Consider the following 21,863-nt stretch of genomic DNA (forward strand, 5'->3'; position numbering starts at 1 on the left):
GCACTTCGCCCTTTGCGCCCCAGGAGGACTGCAGGGCGGTATCTGAGCCTTGTGCTCCAGGGAAAGCATGTCCACCGCCCAGGGCACAGACAGAGAATCACTGGTCAGGCCTGGCCTGCGCGGCTCAGTGGTTGAGCGTCAACCTCTGAATCAGGTGGTCACAGTTCAATTCCTGGTCAGGCCACCTGCTCAGGGCTGTGGGTTCAATCCCCAGTAGAGGGCGTGCAGGAAGCAGCCAATCAATGACTTTCATCACTGATGTTCCTATCTCCCTTTCCCTTCCTCTCTAAAAATCAATAAAAATAGCCCTAACCGGTTTGGCTCAGTGGATAGAGCGTCGGCCTGCAGACTCAAGAGTCCCGGGTTCGATTCCGGTCAAGGGCATGTACCTTGGTTGCGGGCACATCCCCAGTAGGGGGTGTGCAGGAGGCAGCTGATTGATGTTTCTCTCTCATCGATGTTTCTAACTCTATCCCTCTCCCTTCCTCTCTGTAAAAAATCAATAAAAATATACTTTTAAAAAAACATGGGTGGGCTCAGAGAGGTCAATTGGGGGGGGGGGGGGAAGGAGACATATGTAATACTTTCAACAATAAAGAAAAAAAAGATGCCCTAGCTGGTTTGGCTCAGTGGATAGAGCATTGGCCTGGGGACTGAAGGGTCCTGGGTTCGATTCTGGTCAAGGGCACATGCTCTGGTTGTGGGCTCGATCCCCAGTGTGGGGCGTGCAGGAGGCAGCCAATCCATGCTTCTCTCTCTCATCATTGATGTTTCCATTTCTCCCTCTCCCTCTCCCTTCCTCTCTGAAATCAATAAAACTATATTTCTTAAAAAAGAAACAAAGAAAGAACAGAATCGCCCATCAGCAGGTGAAGGGATGCTGGGAAAATCCCTGAACTGCAGCTTTTATCTGATTAACCTTTTCCCCTGAATTTCAAACCCTTTACCTACACTTTTCTTCTCCTTATAAAAAGGGTTGGCTTAATATGAGATGTAAGACAATCTTTTTAGGGTACATAACCCACTATCTTCTCAGATCACACCCATAAAGATGCAATCCTTGTCTCTACCTATTGGTTCTGATGGTGACAGGTAGCATGAACACCAACTTTTCCAGTTTCATGTCCAGAGACAGCCAAGTCAAGGGGTCAGACACACATGAGATGAGGGCCTCAGCCTGCATGAAGAATTTGGAGAAGTACTAAGGAGAACATGGGGCAGCAGGGGTATGGAAGAGATGCCTGGAAATGCTTGGGCAAAACGGCGGAGTGCTGGGGATGCCCGCTAGGGTACCTGTGCGCACAGGGAGCCTTCAGAGCACAGAGGTACCACGTTCCTCTTGCGTCTTAGGACGGCCCCTCTGCCTGCTCTGCAGAGAACGGCTTGCTGGGTATAAACTAAGCAGGAAGCCCAGGGGGAGAAAAAGCAATACTCCAGAGTCTAAACTAAGCCACGGCCCTCAAGGGCTTTGAGAGACAGCTTGGCGGTGGCTTGGAGGTGTCTGGGGCTGGGAGAGGGAGGGGAGATGGCCGCACTTGTACCTGCCCACCACCACACCTCCGCCAGAGCAGCGGGCCACCCGGCCAGCTCCCTGCCCCAGGAAGAGAGCCGCTCAAGGCTGGGGCGCAGCAGGTGAGGGTCCCCGTGCCCCGGTGAGGCGGGAGCAGCCCAGCCGCAGACACGGCTCCTGCTCACAGTCCTGCAGACGTCGCCCGGCCGAGAGGCCCGGAAACTTCGCTCAAACCTCCCGGTGGGTTAGTCATGAGAAAATATTTATTTCTATTTGTCCCTGGAAAAGTTCCTTGGCTCTGTCCTGCCGGCCTCCTGCTGCGTCTGGCCGTCAGTGGGACGTCAGGGGCTGGAGGGGCAGGTGGTCTTCCTCCAAGGCACCGTCCTTCCCGGGGCGGGCGGCCAGGGGGCTCTTCCCGGGGCCTGTGGGTGGATGGAGGCACTGCGACTTGGCCCTGGCGGTGTGTGCCCGGGAGGCGGGCGCCAGGGAAACAGCAGAAGGCCCCCCAGGGAACCACAGCAGCCCCTCCCCGCCTCCCTCCCACCTTCCACAAGCCTTAGCGGAACCCCTGCATGTGCCTGGGCTGGGCCTCCTCCCAGGAGACAGACTTTTTCGTGAGAAACCAGGACACCGAGACTCGCCGAAGAGCTGGAGGGAAGGGAGAGTTAGGTGCTGGGGAGCTCAGAGGAGAGAGGGACCGCACCCACGGGGTGGGGGCAGTTTGGACACCAGAGGAGCAGGAAGGAAGGGCACCTCCGGCAGAGAGAAGACCCCGGGCCAGCAAAGGCCAGGGAGCACTGGAGCCTGACTGGCTGTCACGTGGAGAGAGCGTGGCGGGGGCTGGGGGGCGGGGGGTGGACAACAGCTTTGGTCCCTGACCTCCACCCTGAAAGGCAGTGGAAGGCACTGCGTAGTGGGGCCGTGTGTAGTTTTTTCCTACGAAGAGGAATTGGAGTGGATAAGCCTGGAGAGAAAGACCTGTCTGGAGGTCGGGGTGCAGGCTAAGCAGCCCGCAGCAGCACGGAATCAGCAGGAGTGAGGAGTGGGGCAGAGGGGCCAGTGCCGCCCCTGGGGTCTCCAGGTCACTCAGCACCAGATGGGGGGGAGGGCAAGAAGCCGGCGAGGCCTCTCACCTGGCGAGGAGTGGGTGCAGCGACATGCGCCTGGCAGGACCGCCCCCCGCTGTTCCCGTTCGGGATGTCCAGGTGGAGGCCCCAGCAGGCACGGGGTATGAGGGTGGGGTATGGAATGCTCGGGGCAGATGAGGAGCAAGTTGACTTTTAGAATCTTGGCAATGACGTGATGGGGCAGCAGGACTCAGAATCAAGGACCAAGAGGGCAGACAGGAAACCCGCCGGGGCGCCTGGCCTTGGTCAGGGACCCTGGACCCGGGAAGCCGGTCGGCTCTGAAGCAGGAGGACAGATGAGTCCCTACAGGGGTCATCGGAGACGCAGGAGGCTGTCCTGGGAGGGGCTGGGGCCAGAGGCACAAGCCAGTGGGGTCGTCTGAGAGGACGAGAAGGGAGAGGAGAGGGCTCGGGAGATGAGACGGGAGCTACTGAGTTCCAGGAGGCCGTGCTGTGGAGAGCTAGTTCTCGGAAGAGGCCTCTGGGCGGGAGGAAGGAGTCACCCGTGGTGGGAAGCAGAGGGGGGACAGAGGGGCTCTCACACGCGGGAGAGGTGGGACAGGCACAGAGGAACCGGCTGGAGGTGGGAAGAGGCTCGGTGCTCAGGTCAGCAGAGCGGAGAGGACAGAGCCAGTGGGGGCCAGAGAGATGCCACCTGCACTACGGGGGGGAGGGGCCTCCCTAACTGGTTCCCTGCTGGGCTCCAGGCTCAGCCCTGGCACTTGAATGGGCAAAGCAGGCGGTGGGTTGGAGCCTGCGAGGAGGAGGGGACGGTGTGAAGAGGCGGGAGGTGAGGGCAGGTGAGGGCAGGTGAGGAGGTGGGGTGCAGGCTGGGCTAATGGCCTGGAGGCTTTCCCAGGCCAGCCCAGCGCGGGGAGCTCCACTTTCAGGGGGCATTTATTCAAATGAGTGTAGCTCAGGAGTGGCCACAGCAGAGGTCCCGCCCACGACTCTGCATAGCTAAGTGGCCAAGCAGACACACATACGAACACACGCATGCGAACACACGCATGTGACCACACACATGGGAACACGGTCTCCCACACGGCTACTCACCAGGGTCGCCGGGCCCTGCAGGCTCCTCGCGCACCGTGGGCAGCGTCTGCTCCCAGGCAGCCCAGTTCACTTCCTCGGACCTGCGGGGCAGAGCAGCGCTGAGCTGCGGAGCCAATGTGCCTGCTGCGCCCCAGGAGGGGCCCTGGCCCTGGGGAGTGGGCTGAGCAGACATTCGGGGGACACGGGGCCTGCCAGGAGGATGGGTTTCTCTGCCCCTCTCCACAAGACACCGGCCACCACCAGCCCCCTGAGCCCTGGCAGCTGTGGCCACTGTCCTGAGCCAGGTGCCCGCAGGGAGGAACAGGCACCTGTCCCTGCAGGCGGTCCCCAGCGACCTGGGTGCCCAGATACCAGGGAAGGGTTTAGGGCAGGTGTGCCCGTGTCCTCGCTGGGGCAGTGTGGCTGCGCGACCTGGCTGAGACTCGCCCTCTCCTTGCTTAACTCTCATCTCATAAAAGCGTGTTTCTGTCTGTGCATCTGTCACCAGCGGCCTCGCTCAGTGCGGGGTCTCCCACGGGCAGGGAGAGTCTGTTCTCTGTGAAAGGCTGTGGCCCCTGGTCATTGGGGAGTTGGGAGGGCAGGTCAGACCAGCCACGGCGAGGCTGGCGTGCTATAACCTGAGGGTCCCTCTGGCTTCTTGGCCTCTTAACTGTACCCGATTCCAGGCCAGAGAAGTAGGTCAGGGACCTTCCGTTTAAGCCACAGGGACAGGCAGAGCGACAGGCAGTGGCAGCCCCTGGCCTATGAGATCCAGCATCCCTGACCTCGCCCTCCCAGGGCAGGCTCAGGCCCCTGTCACTCCTAAGTCCTGCCTCTCCCAACCGCTGGCTCCTGGCAGCTGTCCCTGGCTTTCAGAGGGGTAAGGCCGGCCTTCCCCAGCCCCCTCCCCTGCCCTCACTCACCTGAAGCACCAACGCTCATCTGGGCTACCATCTGGCCTGGTGCCAACCCGCAGCTTCACCCCTGTCGGCTGCTTCTTCCTCCTGCACCACCAGTAGCCATTCTCCATTTCCAGGACAGAGATGGCTTTCTGGGGACAAAGGACACATCAGACAGAGCAGCCAGGAAGATGCGCCACGCACTTTACAGTATAGGCCTAAGTGCACTGAGCACGCAGACTGGATCCAGCTCCAGTGTTGGATTACCTGCGTGGTGTCGGCCTCAACCCTGTGAGCCTCAGTTTCCTCACTTACAGACCTGGTGGCTTAGGGGAAGTCTGCTTGTAGAGTGCTCAACAATCACTGGCTATCGCATCATTACAGGTCCCAGAATTTCACACCAACAGGTACAGAAGTTCATCTGCTCTAACCCACTCATGTGCCTGCCCACTGACACACAAATTAGGTGGGGACAGAACTCTGCAGGTGAGGACACGGCGTCTCAGAGAAGACAGGGCTTACCCAAGGTCAACAGTGAACTGGTAACACAGTCCAGACTCCTGGGCAAGGCTCTCCCCACACAAACTGCCCAGACCTACACCCAGCCTTCCCAGGTCAGGGAGCAGCGTTGGCTTCCTCCACTGTAGGTGGTGCCTTATCAGCCCCAGCTGCAGGGACCTCTGATCGCACAGCCTGCCTGCCTCGCCCATCAAAACCAGCCACTCAATATATGCTGAGCGCAGGGCGGGAGCTCCATGAGGGCAGACTTTGTCTTCTTCTCTGCTATGCGTTTAGAACCTAAAACTGTGCCTAGTCCCACAGTAGGCACTCAAGAAATACTTAATAATAATTTTGATGATGATAATAACTAACACATTGAGCACCTACTGTGTGTCAGGCACTGTTCTAAAGGCTTCAGATATAGGAGCTTATTCGAGCCTCACAGCAACCCTTTGAAGGAAGTAGTGGATGATGGACACCCCAACAAAGGCAAGACCCCCCCAGGGCTGAATCTGCTCCGGGGCCAGCTGGGCCCTGCCCACTCAGAAGTCGGGGAGGGAGAGGGGAGGCTCCAGGGTACCTGCAGCTTCCAGATGCTCCAGCTGTCGGTGGTGACGCTGCTGACAGTCTCGTTCATGAGGGCGATGAGCATGTTGAGCAGCAGGATGTAGGTGAGCAGCACGTAGGCCAGCAGCAGCAGCAGCACAGCCCCGCGGAAGCGCAGCTGCTCCTGGAAGGCCAGCTCGCCCATGCCGATGGTGAACTTGAAGAGCTCCAAGGCGGTCTCCATGATGCCGTGGTATGGGACCTCGCTGCCCTCCGCGTCCTCCTGTCCTGCCCCAGACCACGCTGCCTCCGTGGCATTCGAACTGGCGGGGACCCTGGAGTCCCGGACCTCCTGGCTCAGGCTCACCAAGGCTGCAGGAGGGCAGAGTGGGGTCGTCAGCCTGGCGAGGCCAGCGGCAGACTTGGGGGTTTACAGGGCAGCAAGGGATGGGCAGGGGCAAGAGGGGAACCTTTACCTACAGAGAAGCCGAAAAGGAAGACTAGGTACACCAGGAGGAAGCGGAGCAGGTCCCGCAGAATAACCTGGAACACACGGACCCAGGAGCTGGGGTGGGTGGCTGGGCCACCAGACACGACCCCAGACCCCTGCACTGACCCTGAGCATGAGTTCCTATGTCCACACCACACACACACACACACACACGTGTGTGTGCATACACAGGCCCTGTGGAGCTACACTGAGCAAACGGGTCTTTTAAAAATCTACATCAGATCATATAATTTTCCTGTTTAAAACCCTCCAGGGTAAAAAAATTAAACATAGAGTTGCCATATGATTCAGCAATTCCACATCTGGGTATATATCCAAGAGAATTGGAGACACAAACTCAAATAGATGTTTGTACACATCCATCTGCATAGCAACACTATTCACAATACTAAAGGCGGAAACAACTCAGGTGTCCATTGATGAATGAAGGGATAAACAAAACGTGGTATATCCATCCAATGGGACACTATTCAATCTTAAAAGGAAGGAAATTCAGCCCTGGCCTGCGTGTCTCCGTGATTAGTGTCGCCCCACGCACCGAAGGGTCACAGGTTCAATTGCCAGTCAAGGGTATGTACCTGGGTTGCAGGTTTGATCCCTGAGGCATCTACAGGAGACAACCAATCAATGTGTCTGTTTCACATCGATGTTTCTCTCTGTCCCGCCTCTCTTCCTCCCTTCCACTCCCTCTAAAAATCAGTGGAAAAAAATATCCTTGGATGAGGATTAACAAAAAAAAAAAAAAAAAGGAAGGAAATTCTGACACGTTGCAACATGATGAGCCTTGAGAATACTATGCTCAGTGAAATAAGCCAGTGACAAAAGGACAGATACTATGTGATTCCATTTCTATGTGATACCTAGAGTCATCAAACTCATAGACAGAAAGTAAGAATGTGGTTGCCGTGGGCTGGGGAGGGCAACGGGTGCAGAGTTTCAGTGTGGGAAAATGAAAGTTCTGGAGATGATGGTGGTGATGGTTCCACAACAATGTGGATGTGCTTAATGCCACTGACTTGTACACTTAAAAAGGTTAAGCCCTAGCCGGCTTGGCTCAGTGGATAGAGCGTTGGCCTGTGGACCAGTCAAGGGTACATACCTCAGTGGGGTGCATATGGGAGGCAACTAATTGATGTGTCTCTCTCACATTGATGTTTCTCTCTCTGTGTCTCTTCCCCTCCCTTCCACTCGCTCTAAAAATCAATGAAAAAATATCCTTGGGTGAGGATTAATAATAATAAAAAAAGGTAAAACTGGTAAATTTTATGTATATTTTACCACAATTTAAAAAAATTTTAAATCCTCCCGGGCCTCCAGACCCCTTCCTATGGGCAACAACTCCCCCTCAACTTCATCTCCTTCACTCGCCCCAGCCTCCTCTCAAGCACTTCACCCTTGTTCTGACTCCTGGCCTTTTCCTTGCTGTTCTCTTTGTCTCGAATCCTCTTCCTTGAGTCTATGCTGAATCATTCTTCCAGGTCTCAGTCGCCACCTCTTCAGAGGCGCCTTGCAGACACTCTATCTAAAGCCCTCTGCCCGGCCGTTCTCCGTCACACTGTCCTCTGGGTTCCCTTCAGAGGAGTTAGCAGTCAGTAATCTTCCCATCTGTTTTCGTAGGGCCTTCATTTCCCCCAAGAGAATGTCAGCTTCAAAAGGGCATGGACTGCCCTAGCTGGTTTGGCTCAGTGGATAGAGCGTCAGCCTGCGGACTGAAAGGTCCCAGGTTTGATTCCAGTCAAGGGCACATGCCTGGGTTGCAGGCTTGATCCCCATTAAGGGACATGCAGGAGGCAGCCGATCAATGAGTCTCTCTCATCATTGATGTTTCTATCTCTCTTTCCCTCTCCCTTCCTCTCTGAAATCAATAAAGAAATCTTTTTAAAAAAAAAAAAAGAGCATGGACTTGTCTATTTTGTTAGTGAACAGAATAGTATATTCCTAACACTTAGACAGGGCCTGACCCATAGTATGGACTTTCCTAAACGTTTGTTGAATAAATAAATGCAGACACATCCATATGCCCAGATGACCAGGCATACAATGAGTGTGTGTGCAAAGTCTCTGCTCCTTCAGTGTGCAAGAATGCACGTGCTCCCGGGTGGACACTTGCAAACACACAAGTGCAGGTATTTGCTTGCGTAGGCAGAGCGCAGACCCCTGAGAGCAGGTGTGTGCACACCCACACTCTTGGTGACATTCAGCGAGTGTCGGGGTACGTGATGCACATACTCATGTTCTCCTCTGCCAGCTGAGCTGTGGAAGAAGTCACCTACTGCTGAGGCCAAAGGAGTCCCGCTGGAGTGCGGTGTCCAGCCCTGCCCAGTCCGGTTGCAGCGGGGCCACCCCTGCCTCTCACCTTCTGGATCATGACGCTGTAGATGCCTGTGTACTGGAAGCCGCGTGTATAGTAAAGCAGGTTCAGCCAGCCCAGCACCAGCGAGGACACAAGCAGAGGCAGGTACCACTCAACAGCCAGGAAGTGCAGCACCTGAGACAGCACCGTGAGCAGGGCCTGGACCAGGCTGAATGGGGACAGGGACAGGGACAGGCTCAGCTTGCAGGCCACTTGACAAGACCCCCTTAGTCCCCACTGGCCAATGCCTCTGATGGGTGAGTTCTCCACCTGTCTGGTCCTGACCTCCACCCCAAGCTAGTTAGTTAACTCCTGTGGGCCTCAGTTCCCTCCCCGGGAATATGAGGTAACAGTAACCACCTGACTCACAGAGCATTTGTGAGGATTCAATGAGACAGGACATAGAAAGAGTTCAGGCTCCATCAGGGCACAGTGAGGGTCAGTAAATGCTCTACACGGATGGGAGCAAAGGGAACCCCAAGCTGGACAGCTGGACTCGTGAGTCTGGCCTCTGGTTCCACCCCCCTGGGACCCCCCGGCCCTGGGTCCTCCCCTCTAAAGCCTGCTTGTGCCCTCTGCCACGCCACCTCTCCGGGGCCTGAGGTGAAGGAGGAGTGAGGCCCCACATACAAGAGCAGTTCAAAGTAGCTGTCCAAGAACGAGATCCAGATGAACAGACGGCGCCTCCAGAAGTACCACAGCTGCGGGAGGAAGGACAGCGTGTGAAACCTGCTCTCCAGGCCACACACAGCCCTGCCACCCCCTGGGCCCGGGCAGGGCTCCCCCCTGCCCCTGCCTTCTCGCCATGTGGGAGCCTGCTGTGACTTTTCAGAGGAGCTCATGAATTTTGCTGATATCTAAGAAAAGTTAGGACCCTGTTCCCAAAAAGTGCAGCCACCCACAGACACCGAGGCAATGCCAGGGCCTCCTGGCTCCGTATGGACCCGAAACAAGAGCTCCTGCACTGCTTATGGTAAGGGGGGAGCTCCCTGCCTCCCGGCACCACCCTGGACTCCAGCCGACCTGGAGTTGGTGCCCAGGTTCTGCCCACTCTGAGAGAGTCGCAGTGCCATGCCCAGCCTGTCTCCTGCGAGCTTGCAGCGTTTTCAAATGCAGAAGCCCTGCTGGGGGAGTTGGACTGAGCCCCACCTTTCTGTGCTCCCCAAGGGAGGAATGCCCCAGCCCAGGGACCTAGGGGCTGGGGCTTCCAGCTCCATTTCCCAGGAGCAGAGCTGGCACTGGCAAGGAGTCATAGGAGCCGTTTCCTACCCCGTGGGCAGTCTAGAACAGCGGACCACCGGTGGTCCATGAGGTCCGAAAGGCTGGCGACCGCTGCTCCAGAAAGCATTAGTAGGAGGGTAGCCAGCCGCAGCAGGCGAGGCCTTCAACCACCCAGAGGCAGTCAGGGTGGGACTGGTTCTGTTTCCCCATAAGCGAAGGGACTGTGGTTACCTGGCACTAAGGCTCCTCGCGGCCCCTGGGCAGGCTGGGAGCCCCGTGGAGTGGGGGAGTGGAAGGAGCCCTCACCTGGCCCACCAGGAGGTAGCCGCCCCCAAGCAGGATCAGGATGTGGCCCAGTAGCTGCAGGGAGTTTCCCACGGTCCCTTTCATGGGGAGGAAGGCCTGTGGGGAGACACTCAGGTTAGGCCCTAGGGTCCCCTCCCAATGGCCCACTCTCCGAGCGCCGGAGCTGAGGGCCCATTCTGAGCCTGAGCTGTGGAGAGGCCCCTCGGAGCGGCAGAGGGAACCTGGGCTCCGGGCAGGCCCGCTGGATTCTAGTCCACCTTGGAGCAGTTGTGAGGGGGGATCGGAAGCCGGGCTGCCTGGTTCGGATCCCATCTCCACACTTACAGCGGTGTGAGCCTGGATGCGTTACCTACCCTCTGTCCCTCCCCCCCTCCACTGTAAGCGGGGACAACAGTTCATCTCCGATGGTTGTTGTGAAACTGAATTAAAGTGAATACACGTCAATCACTTAGACTCTGTCTCACATGCGGTGAGTGTTACTCCTGTGGAGCTGGCATCCCACCGGCCCGCTGGAAAGCCTGAGATCACTCAGCAATCAGGGCCTCGGCACAAGCATTTGCAGGATGCAGGCGGGGGGTGGGGGTGGGGGATCTTTGTCCCAGCGTCTTCCAGGGCTAGTTCCAGGAGCCTCCCAGGGTATGCCCGCCCCGCCCCAGCCTTGCCTTTTCCAGGGCAGGCTCGCAGTACACAACAGCGGTGAAGATGAGCATGTAGATCAAGAAACACAGGAAGTTGAAGAAGAACCGGGGCATGAGCAGGTCCCATTTCGCCTGCAGCAGTTTGTTCAGCGGCTCCAAAACCACCATTTGGTGTCGGTGCTGGGGTGGGAATGTGAGCGCCAGGGGCCATTCAGCAGGAGTACACAGGGGCCCACTCATGGGCTCAGTGCAAGGGCTGAGGAACGGAGAGGAGAGGATGGGGAGCCCCGAGGGACCCCTCCCACCTGCCTCCACCCCACCCTCCTGACTAGGGAGTGGCCGAGGCCTCTCCTGTCCAGAGCAGGTGGGACTGGCGTGTGGGATGAGTGTGGGCTCAGGACACGCAGCCACACCCCACTGGCACAGAATGGGGCAGGCGAGGGCCAGCAGACAGCCGGGGCGGGAGCTTGCAGGGAGGTCTCTGCAGGGCGGGCTCACCGGGCTCCTGCAGTGAAAGGTGATGATCTCCAGCACCGAGTTCTCCTCCCAGCTGTCCACAGAGGCCAGGTCATACAGTGACACCCGGACCGGCCCGTAGCACCACTCGGTGAACTTCCGGGAAAGGCACTGGTACGGTCCCGAGAACTCTCGCTGCAGGATGTGTCTGAAAAGCTGCAGGGCGGGTCACGTGAGCGTGGCCCTCTTGGCCACCTCCCAGAGTACTGGGAGTCTGGGAAGTACTCTGTGTGCACACGCCCTGTACACACGGGTCCTTGTATGTATAAACGCTCAGAACGGGTCCCTAACCAGAACTGGGCTTTGTGCTCAGAGGTAGAGCATCGGCCCATGCACCGAAGGGTCTCAGGTTCGATTCCCGGTCAAGGGCATGTACCTGGGTTGCAGGTTTGATCCCTACCCTGATCAGGGTGTGTGTGAGAGGCAACCAATCAGTGTGTCTCTCCCACATCTCTCTCTCTCTCTCTCTCTCTCTCTCTCTCTCTCTCTCTCTCTCTCCCTCCCACCCCCCTCCCTCTCCCTTCCACTCTTGCTAAAAATCAATGGGGGGGGGGGGGAGGATTGGAAATCCTCACTCCTCTGGTGAGGATAAAAAAAAAAAGAGAATTAATTTGGTTTCACAAATGAGAAATGGGGGAAAGGAAGGGGCAGATGGGGAGCAGCATCTACAGGCCACACAGCACCACACAGCCATGCCTCCAGGCAACAAAGGGAGGTTCCCACACCCGGAGCCTGGAGGGCAGAAATAAAATAGCAAAAGTTCTACTCCTGTTTACTTCTCTCTCAGCCTTTAGGAGTGCCTGTGCTCTAAGCTCTCTCAGGGCTTTGTAAGCTACACGGTGTCAGCCATGAAGCCAGCCCTGACAACAGTGAGAACTGGTAAGCATTTTGGAAAAAAGGTAGCGCTGGATCGTGTTTACTCTTTATACCAAAATGACTTCAAAGTTGTAGGCATAGCCCTAGCTAGTTTGGCTCGGTGGATAGAGCGTCGACCTTCGGACTGAAGGGTCCCGGGTTCGAGTCCAGGCAAGGGCACTTAAAAAAAAAGTTGTAGGCATTGAAAGTGAAACTGCAGGCCTAGCCGGTTTGGCTCAATAGATACAGCGTCGGACTGGGAACTGAAGGGCTCCAGGTTCAATTCCGGTCAAGGGCACATGCATGGGTGGTAGGCTTGATCCCCAGTGTGGGGCGTGCAGGAGGCAGCCGATTGATGATTCTCTCTCACCATTGATGTTTCCATCTTTCCCTCTCTCTTCTTCTCTGAAATCAATAAAAATATTTTTTTTAAAAGAAAGTGAAACTGTGAAAGTCTGGGATAAAATAAGGATGTGGAATACACACACACACAAGGTTACAGATAACATGACCTTGCCGGAGGATTAAGTAAAAGCAAAACTCTAAAGCAGGGGTCCTCAAACTTTTTAAACAGGGGGCCAGTTCACTGTCTCTCAGACCGTTGGAGGACCGGACTATAGTTTAAAAAAAACTATGAACAAATTCCTATGCACATATCTTATTTTGAAGTAAAAAAACAAAACGGCAAAAACACCCGCATGTGGCCCGTGGGCCATAGTTTGAGGATGCCTGCTCTAAAGGAAAGGATAATTACAACCTGTAAAGTTAGAAATGTGGCAATTCTGTGTAGCAAAGCACCATAAAAAATTTTTAATGTTGAGCTGGGAGAAAATTTTGCAACTCTAAGAGTAAATAAAATGCTAATTGTTCAGTATAAAGGACACTTACCAACCCAGGTGAAGAAAACCCAAGAGCAAGTCTAATGGCAGAATAGGCGAGGACATGAATATATTGTCTCCTAATCAAGAAATCCAAATGACTTTTTTTGTTGTTGTTGTTAATCCTCACCTGAGGATAGTTTTCCATTTATTTTTAGAGAGAATGGAAGGGAGGGGGAGAGACACACAGAGAGAAACATCGGTATAAGAGACATACATTGGGTGGAGGATGGAGCCTGCAACCGAGGTACATGCCCTTGACCGTAATCGAACCCAGTACCCTTCAGGCCACGGGCTGACGCTCTTATCCACTGAGCCAAACCATCTAGGGCCCAAATGACTTTTTAAAAAAATGCCTGTGATTTATTGAAGCCAATGTCACCCCAATAAATTCAACAAAAACTAAAAATAAAATGGGGAAAATCCCTGTGCTTTATAATGTAATATATTAGTTCAGTAGTTAGATACAGTTTCTCAATAAACACACTTGTCAGAGGTGCGTGCTGAAAATGCTCTTGTGAATAGGAGTGTTCAGTTGAAAAGTGGGGAAACCATTGCCTTCCACCACCTCCTCAGGCTCTTTCTGCTTCCTGGGCAGGTGGGGTGGGGAGGCCAGCCGCTCACCTCCATTTTGCCCTCCTGGGCAGCCAGCTTCAGGGGTGTAAGGCCCCGCAGGTTGGGGATGTCCTCGAGCTGCAGCGAGGGGCAGAGGCTGGCCGCAGCCTGGAGGAGCCTGTCGTACATGTGGGTCACCAGAGCGCTGTTCTCAGGCGAGTTGTCTGCGATCATCACCAGCGCGTGCAGGACCGTGTTGCCCAGCGAGTCGGCAGCCTGCAGGCTGGCAGGCTGGTGCTGGTTCTCCAGGAGGTAGGCCACCACATCCCACTGATTGGTGCATGCCGCCAGCGAGAGGGGTAGCTCACCTGGGGGCAGGGGCAGCGCTCACCGCCTGCTCGTCACACTCCCTGGGCAGAGGCCAGGCCTCGTGGAGGCCGGTCAGGCACCCGGGGGAAAGGATGGAGCACTGCCCGGAGGTCCCGGCCCCGCTGGGGGCAGCTGTGCCTTCTGTGAACACCGGTGACGGCAGCCGTGTCGGTTCCGACTCAGGGAGAGGGGACCAACCGCTACCACCCAGGGGAACAGCACGGGCCAGCCACCAGGGTCCCCGTCTTCCCCGCCTCTTCCTCTCCTTCAGCAGCGCCCAGGCCCACTGCTGCCTGACGGAGATGCCCTTCAGCCAGGCCCTGTCGGGTCGACTCTGGCCACATGCCCGTTCTAGCAGCCTCCCAGCCCTGGCCCAGCGGGGGGACGTGGCCGGCCTCTTTGGCCAGACAAGGATTAACATCTCTTAAGACCAACTGCTCTGCAGGCAGCCTGCTGGTTGGAAGCCTGGGCCTCAGGGTTAGCTAGAGCAGGTTTGAGGGCCAGCTCTACCACCCATTAACCATGTGCCACCCGCTCTGCCCTCCAGGCCTCACGTGAACAAGACTCCTCACCAAAATAGAAACAAGTGCCTGGGCTTTTCTTCTGGAAGAAGCGGCCGCAGGCCCGGGCGTGCACGTCGGCACCATTCTCCACCAGGAGCCGCACGCACTGCAGGCTCCTCTTCTCTATGGCGATGTGCAGGGCGCTGTGGCCTCGGTAGTACTCATCTGTGCACTGGGCGCTGACCAGAGGCCTGGGGTTGCCCGAGTCCCGGTCGATCTGCAGCAGCGGCAGGATGCAGGCATTGGCTCCATCCCGAAGGTTCAGCACGGCCTTCATCAGGCACGTCTTCCCAGTGGAGCCCTCTGTGGGAGGAGGGGAGGGCAAGGGGCATGAGGGTGCTCAGACCTGGAGCAGTGGGCCCGGTGCCAAAATGCCCCTTGGGAGGACAGATGCCACACGTGACTGGTGGGAGCACAGCCGTGGTGCAGGGTATTGTGGCTCCGGGGACTACCATGTCTGCCCTAGAAATTGTTTCAGACATAATTTGTCAGGCGTGCAATGTTGGCTGTGCAATAGCATTGGCCCAGCGTTTTTACGTGGCTTCCCCGCTTAATGGCTCTGTCTCCTCAGTCAGGTCACTGGGCCTCTCTCAAGCTCAGTTTCCCTGCGAAGTGGGAATGTTCCCGGGTTGTTGTAAGGATCAAATGGAATTATACGCAAAATGCTTAGCACACAGAGGGCCTGGCACACTATGAGGAGGCCGAAAACTACAAACAACTCTAAACGACCATCAGTAAGAAATGAGTTAGTGAGATCACGGTACAGCTACGAAATGGACAACTCTGCGGTTGTAAAGTGGCTAAGTCAGAGGTATACCTACTGAATGGAAAGTGCTACAAGCCGTAGTAAGCAGGAGGGAAGCGCATTACAAACGTGTGTATGTACATGACCTCATATATGTAAATATACACCTAACATTTTAAAAATATGTTTTTATTGATTTTTTTTTTGAGAGAGAGAGAGAGGAAGGGAAAGGGAGAGGGAGAGAGAGAGAAAAACATTGATTGTCTGCCTCCTGCACACCCCCTCCTGGGGATCAAGCCCACAACCCTGGCACGTGCCCTGACTGGGAATTGAACCTGTGATCTCTCAGTGCATGGGACGACTTCAACCAACTGAGCCCCAACAGCCAGGGCCACGTAACATATTTAAACAGTTTGAAAAGATGTATCCCAAACATCGACAGGGGTCCAGGACGACAGACATTTTACCCTCAGCTTTATACATTTCATTGCTATTTTAATCTTCTAGAACGTACAAGTTATCTTTCTAATTAGCCCCAAATAATAAAGATATTTAGATTTGGGGTAAAGAATGCTCTGAGATGGGTGAAGTATATGATATGTGTATTATCTATATACATATAAAAGCCTAATATGCAAATTGTCCCCAAGGGAGTTCGACCAGGAGACCAATCACTTGCTATGATGTGTGCTGACCACAAGGGGGCAGCACAAAACAAAGGAAGGCCCCAGCCGGCAGCCGGGAGAGGGAGGCCCTAGCCAGCAGCCAAAAGGCCCTGATCAGCCCTGATCACTGGCCAGGCCTAGGGATCCTACCTGTGCACAAATTTCATGCCCCAGGCCTCTAATCCTATATAATAAAACGCTAATATGCAAATCGACCGAACAGCAGAACAACTGGTCACTATGATGCGCACTGACCACCAGGGGGCAGATGCTCAACGCAGGAGCTGCCCCCTGGTGGTCAGTGTGCTCCCACAGGGGGAGCGCCACACAGCCAGAAGCCGGGCTCACGGTTGGCCAGCGCAGCGGTGGTGGCATGAGCCTCTCCTACCTCCGCTGCAGGCAGGTGGTAAGGAGCGAGGAGTCCCAGACAGCGATCCCCGGAGGGGTCCTGGACTGTGAGAGGGCACAGGCAGGGCTGAGGGACCACCACCACCCCCAGTGCACGAATCTCATGCACCGGGCCTCTAGTATCTCAATAATGCTGTTATTTAAAAAGATCAAAGAAAGAAGGAAAGAAAGAAAGGCAGGCAGGGAAGGGAAGGGAAGGGAAGGGAAGGGAAGGGAAGGGAAGGGAAGGGAAGGGAAGGGAAGGGAAGACAGAAAAAGGAAGCACTGAGGATGCCCACAAGTACCCATGCGGCCAGGTGCCAGTGGGGTGATGGGAAGTGGTCGGCACAGCCATGACCAGAAGGTAAGTGGGAGTCCTTGGCTCTGTCAGCAGGGCCCCCTGCAGCCATTCCAGCAGGAGGGTCTGCTGCTAAGAACACTCCCCCTTAAAAAAAAAAAAAGGAAAAGGAAAAGAAAACGCCCACCCCATGTCTTTTCCTGACCTTGGCCAAGACCCACCAGCCAGCACAGCCAAGGACGCGGCTCTGCGAAGGGCAGGCCTACCTGTGTACTCCGAGTCGGTGAGGTACTTGCTGGTGGCGCGCAGGTACTCCGGTAGCCCCGCCAGGTCCTGGGGGACACCCCGGGCAACCGCGCTGAAGAGCCGGTCCCGGTCAAAGCGGTTTGGATCCTGGCTGCGGGAATGTGGTTTGTGACTGATGCTGTGGACGAGCCACGCCCCCAGAGAGCGCTCATCCCGGGAGCCCTTCCAGGAAACCCTGTGCGCACTGCATGCCGGGAGCCCAGGGAGCCTCCTTCCCAGAGCAAACCGGGAGACCCCAGAGCTCGGAGCCCAGGAGCGGGGGTGGGGGCTGCCTGGAGAGGGGGAACAGGACCCATGTCGGTGGCTCCGGGCATCACAGCTATTCCCCAGCATCGGTCCTTGCCATCTGCAAGGTGCCCTGATGATCTCTCCACAGGCTCACTGTCCCACAGGGTGCTCTCAGCACAGGGACTTGGCCTGGCCCCTGAGCTAGATCAGGTCAGGACGGGGCTGCAGGAGTGCCCGCTGACCATCAGGGGCTGTGTGCCCGCTGGCCTTGACAAAGGGGTCAAGGAAAGCCCCTCATCCTCCCAGAAACCACGGTTGGACAAGCAATGCAGCATCTGCACTCACGTCAGCCTGGGGGTCAGGAGTCACTACTTTCTCTTTTAGACAAACAAGGCAATAAAGTAACTTCCCCGGTCCCGTGATGCAGAGCCCAGGGCTCCCACGGGGCCTGTCTAACCCACGCCAGCCCCAGACTCCCAGCCCCAGAGAGATCCTAGGCTGGCTCAGCGGTTTCTCAGAGACACAGGGGCCCAGCACCGAAGCCGAGCCGATGCTCACTGAGTCTTACTGAGAAGCCGCACTTCCGGGAAAGGCCTTATAAGTCTTCAGAATCTCGCGGTGTCTGGTGACAGGAAAGGGAAGGAGTGCCCTCCTGGACTTGTCACTATTCACAGAGACAAGCTTATCCTTGGGGCCCCTGGCCATGACCGGCAGATAGGAGGGGACAGACAAAGGGGACTATTACACGTTGGGGACCCTCAGGTCCTAGCTTCACAACTCCCGTAGAATGGGCCAACCAAGTGATGGTTGGCGACTGATGAGTGAGGGGGTTGTTGGGATCAGTTGTGTATTAGGTCAGAGCCACATGACTGAGAGGGCCGGACCCGCCTCCTCCACACCCGGAAGCTGCACATCTGCCCCGCCTGGCCAGACAGACACACCATCATCTGCCCGCAGACCACGTGGCCACAACATGACCAAGGGCTCTGCAACTGACTAGGGCCCTGCGGGGAGTCCGGGCAGGGGAAGTGTCTATTCGGACAAAGTACTTCCTTTCTCAGGGTGACATCACAGTCATAGGGTAGGAAGCCCCTCAGGGGCACAGATTGAGATACAAAGGGCGTCAAGGGGCCCATTCTGCCGTCTGGCTGGCTACCCAGCTCCAACAGCCTCGTGCGCAGCCTCTCCCGTCTTGGTCGGCACCTGATTGCGGGCCTCCAGCACAAGCAGCATGGGGGCTGTGGGCTGGGAGGCCACGGCTGGAGGCCACGTCCCAGGCATGAGGGGGAAGGAAGGGCCTTCCCTGGCAGAGTCCCACCTGGACCATGGAGTCCCCTGGTCAGAACCTGTATGTCAGACCTCACACTGGGGGGGTGCCAGGTGCACACCCCGCCCCCGAGCGGGGCTGGAAGAGTCACTCCCGGCAGGAGTGGTCTCACACAGCCTGAGCTGGTACAGATCACAGGAAACGCTAATGAAGGTGCTCCCAGCGGAAGCCTGCCATCCACACCCCCAGAGTCCACATCCCCTGGTTGACAGGCTCAGCCTTGGGGCAGAACCGTCTTCGACTCTCTCCTTGGACTGGAGTGTGGATCCTGCTACCGGCTGTCATAGGGACCGGGACAGGGTGGGGGCCAGGCATAAACTGGGGGATGCGAGAGTCAGTTGAGCACTTGGAGCTGGAAGAGAATGTCCCTTTGAAGAAGAGCATGACCTCCGAAGGCAGAAGGGAAAGAACAGAGAAGGTTCTGGGAGGGGCAATCGCAGAGAGCAGGGCAGAGGTCAGCCTGTGGGGGCCAGGAGCTACCCCAGTGAGACTGAGGGCCCCGCAGGCCGTGGGGAAGGGGCACCCCGTGCTCTGCTGGAGGTGAGGGACCCCGAGCTGCACCCCGTTGGCTGCCTTACCTGGCACCTGCTCCCTTTCGGTAGTTGAGGTTCACTTTGATCTGAGGGGAGAAGTCCCGGTCCTCTCCCACATAGGGTGACTCCATGGGGGGCAGCGCAGCCCCAAGGCCCCGCTTTCCTTTGTCCACATCAGCTCCATCTTCTGGGCCTCCATCGTAGGTCTCCAGCCTGAAAGGAGGGGCGCCGGAGCCGGAAGCCATCCTGGCGGCGGTGGAGGCCCAGCGGGAACCTCTGTGGAGAGAGATGTCAGAGGCCCCGCCTGCCCCAGCCCGGGGAGGGGTGGGCGGTCTGGCTGGGCTGCAGACAGAGGGTGCAGGAGCTGAGTACGACGCACCCCCTGTGGGGGAGCAGCCCCACATGGATGGGGGTGGGGTGAGAGGAAGGAAGGAGGCCACGGTGAGGAGGAAGGGGGTTCTGGTGTGAGGGTGGCGGTGTCCTGAGAGGGGGAGCAGGGCCCACCAGGCCTGCCTCTTTGACGTGTCCCCCGGGAAGGGGCCGTGGTCGGCGCTGGCTTTCCCTCCAGGACTTCCTGATGGTGAGGCCACAGCCCCGGCCTGGGCAGCAGGCGTGCCCCCCCCCCCCCCCCCCAGCACAGCCCTGTCTCCGCACGGCCCGCCCCGCGCTGGTCCTCCCCGCAGACAGTGCGGCGGGGCGCTCAGCTCTCACCCCCGGAGGGCGCTGGGGGGACGCTGGGGCGGGGGCCGTTGGAAACCCTGCGTCTGCGGCCAGAGCAGCTGCCGCTCCAAAGGGGAAGTGACTTCCCCAAGGCCGCTCCTGTGGCCGAGCCTGGCTACACCGCCGCCCCGACGCCCCTCTTCCGTCCCCAGCATTGCGGGCCGCCTGACCCTCTGAAGGCCCCAGCGCCCCTCTCTGCGCCCCAGGCTCTCGGGGCTCCAGAGAGGGGAGACCCCCTGGCTGCCCAGCGCCCAAGGCCGGCAGCCCCGCCCGGGACTGAGCCCCAGCCGCCTGCAGGGCCGGGGTGCCCCCGCGGGGAGGGGGCGGGACTCTGCCCCCCGGGAAGGGGCAGGAGGAGGCAGTTAGAGGGGGAGCGCCTGCAGGGCCAGGGGCCAGGGGGCTGGGAGCAGAGGCGCGGATGGGAAGAGGAGGGGACCTGACAGGGGGCGAAGGTCCAGCGCCGGGGCCTCTCCCTCCAGCTCCGGCTCCCACAGAAACGGGGGCGGGGGGGGGGGGGGGGTAAGGGGGTGCGGGGACCTGACCGGAGGCCTCAGCATGCAGTTCTGACGCACCATCTTCCTGCCCACCCTGGGGTGCCTCTGGGGACAGACCCATTCAGCCTGGCCTGGGTCCCCACCCGCCCCGCCACCCCCGACCTCCGCAGCAACAGTTGGGGTCCAGCCCGCCCCGCCGGAGCCCCCGGGCCCCGCAGGGAAGGCAGGAGTCTCGCCGTCCAGACGGAGGGAGCGGGCCCAGGGGAGCCCCACTCGGGCCTGGAGAAGCGAGAAGCCCACTCGGGGACCCCGTCCCAGCATTCACTGTCAGGCTCGGGGACCCCGGCATTGCCCCCGACTTACCCCGCAGGCTGAGCCCAGGCTGCAGGGCGCGGGCGGCGGAGGAAGTGCAGCCGGAGGCGGACAGCCGGGCGGGGCCTCCCGGGGTCCCGCACCCGCAGCCCGCGCGCCCGCCGCAAGGTGGGAGCGGGGAGGCACGCTGCTGTCAGGGCCGGCGGACATCAGGGACTGACCAGCTGGACCGCCGGCCACACCCCGCGAGGACACGCCCTGCTCCCCGCCCCCACCCGCTGCCTCGGCACTGCGGGCGGCGTGGAGCGAGCAGGGCGGCCCTCCAGGGTGGGGAGTCTCGCCCCCCGACACTGGCACCTCCCGCCCCTTCCTCGCCACGGGCCTCCTGACCGCCCTGTGGCTGCGACTACCAACGGGCTGACCCATCGCAGGACAGAGAGCTGATGTGGATGGCCCCAGGGAAGGAGAAGAGAGGAGATGGGGAGAGGGGGAGGGGGAGAAGGAGCGAGAGGGGGAGAGGAGAGGGAGAGGGGGAGGAGGACAGAGGGAGAGGGGGAAGGGAGAGAGGGGGAGAGGAGAGGGAGGGGAGGGAGAGGGAGGGGGAGAGGGGGAAGGGAAGAGGGGAGAGGAGAGGGAGGGGAGGGGAGAGGGGTAGAGGAGGAAAGGGAGGTGGGATAGGAAGAGATGGAGGGGGAGAGGGAGAAGGGAAGAGGGGAGAAGAGAGAGAGGGGAAGGGAGGGAGGGGGAGGGGGGAGAGGGAGAGAGGGCGAGAGGAGAGGAAGAGGAAGAGAAGAGGCTCAGCCCAGCACAGCCCCAGGGAATTCACCCAACAGTTTGAAGGGACTTTCCCACCTCCTGGGGCCTCCTCCCTACCCCCCAGCCAGGGGCCCAGAGGACTCCCGGACTTCCAGCTGTGGGGTGGGGGTGGGGTGGGGTGGGGGTGGGGGTGGGGGTGAAGGGAGGCTGGCTGTACTGCCCTGCTCTTGACTCAACCTTGGATGCTTGGGGATACAACCACCATCCAAGTAGCCCTAGGATACCTCTCTCTTCCTCACCCCTCCCTGCCCCCCCCACACACACACAGAGCAAATGTACCCACTTCATCTCTGTGTCTGGTCCAAGCCACTATCATCACTCCCCTGGGAGACTGCAGCCACCTCCACACTGGGCTCCCCACTTCACTTCTGCCCCACCCTCACCCTCATAATCCATTCTCCTTACAGCAACTGGAGTATCTTCCAGAAATAAAACCAGATCACCCCACTCCCCAGCTTAACTCCCCACCCCAACCGAGGGTTTCCTCAGGTGCTTAGAAGAAAACGCATCCTCCACTCACAGCCCTGCACAGCCTGGAGGCGCGTCCCATCACCCCTCCTGGTCTCATTGCACCCCTGTTACACTCTGGACCTTTGCTGTCAATATGGTGGTCACTAGCCATGGTGCCTATTGGGGGACAGGGGCAGAG

At 58.1% G+C, this 21,863-nt stretch overlaps 1 protein-coding gene across 1 annotated transcript; it reads right to left on the minus strand.

The window, feature by feature from the left end:
- Nucleotides 1–1,465: 1,465 nt before the first annotated feature.
- On the minus strand, nucleotides 1,466–20,746 carry TRPV2 (transient receptor potential cation channel subfamily V member 2). Its single transcript, XM_079798716.1, has 15 exons — nucleotides 20,450–20,746; nucleotides 18,918–19,148; nucleotides 16,745–16,875; nucleotides 14,393–14,686; nucleotides 13,521–13,819; nucleotides 11,146–11,319; nucleotides 10,672–10,827; nucleotides 10,010–10,105; nucleotides 9,113–9,183; nucleotides 8,486–8,651; nucleotides 6,095–6,161; nucleotides 5,653–5,990; nucleotides 4,596–4,723; nucleotides 3,694–3,773; nucleotides 1,466–1,932 (listed from the first exon to the last, which is right to left on the minus strand). Exons 2-15 carry the CDS (start codon nucleotides 19,115–19,117, stop codon nucleotides 1,841–1,843), a joined length of 2,292 nt encoding a protein of 763 aa, XP_079654842.1. The 5' UTR covers nucleotides 19,118–19,148; nucleotides 20,450–20,746; the 3' UTR covers nucleotides 1,466–1,840.
- Nucleotides 20,747–21,863: the final 1,117 nt, after the last annotated feature.

This window comes from Cnephaeus nilssonii, assembly GCF_951640355.1.
Source record: "Cnephaeus nilssonii genome assembly, chromosome: 19".
NCBI lineage: Eukaryota > Metazoa > Chordata > Mammalia > Chiroptera > Vespertilionidae > Cnephaeus > Cnephaeus nilssonii.

Coding starts and splice junctions, on each gene's coding strand:
- TRPV2 (XM_079798716.1), bottom strand. CDS start 19,117: ATGGCTTCCGGCTCCGGCGCCCCTCCTTTCAGGCTGGAGACCTACGAT. Junction 10,828..11,145: donor CCTTTCACTGCAGGAGCCCG/GTGAGCCCGCCC, acceptor TTCCCACCCCAG/CACCGACACCAAATGGTGGT. Junction 5,991..6,094: donor CCTTTTCGGCTTCTCTGTAG/GTAAAGGTTCCC, acceptor GCCCTCCTGCAG/CCTTGGTGAGCCTGAGCCAG.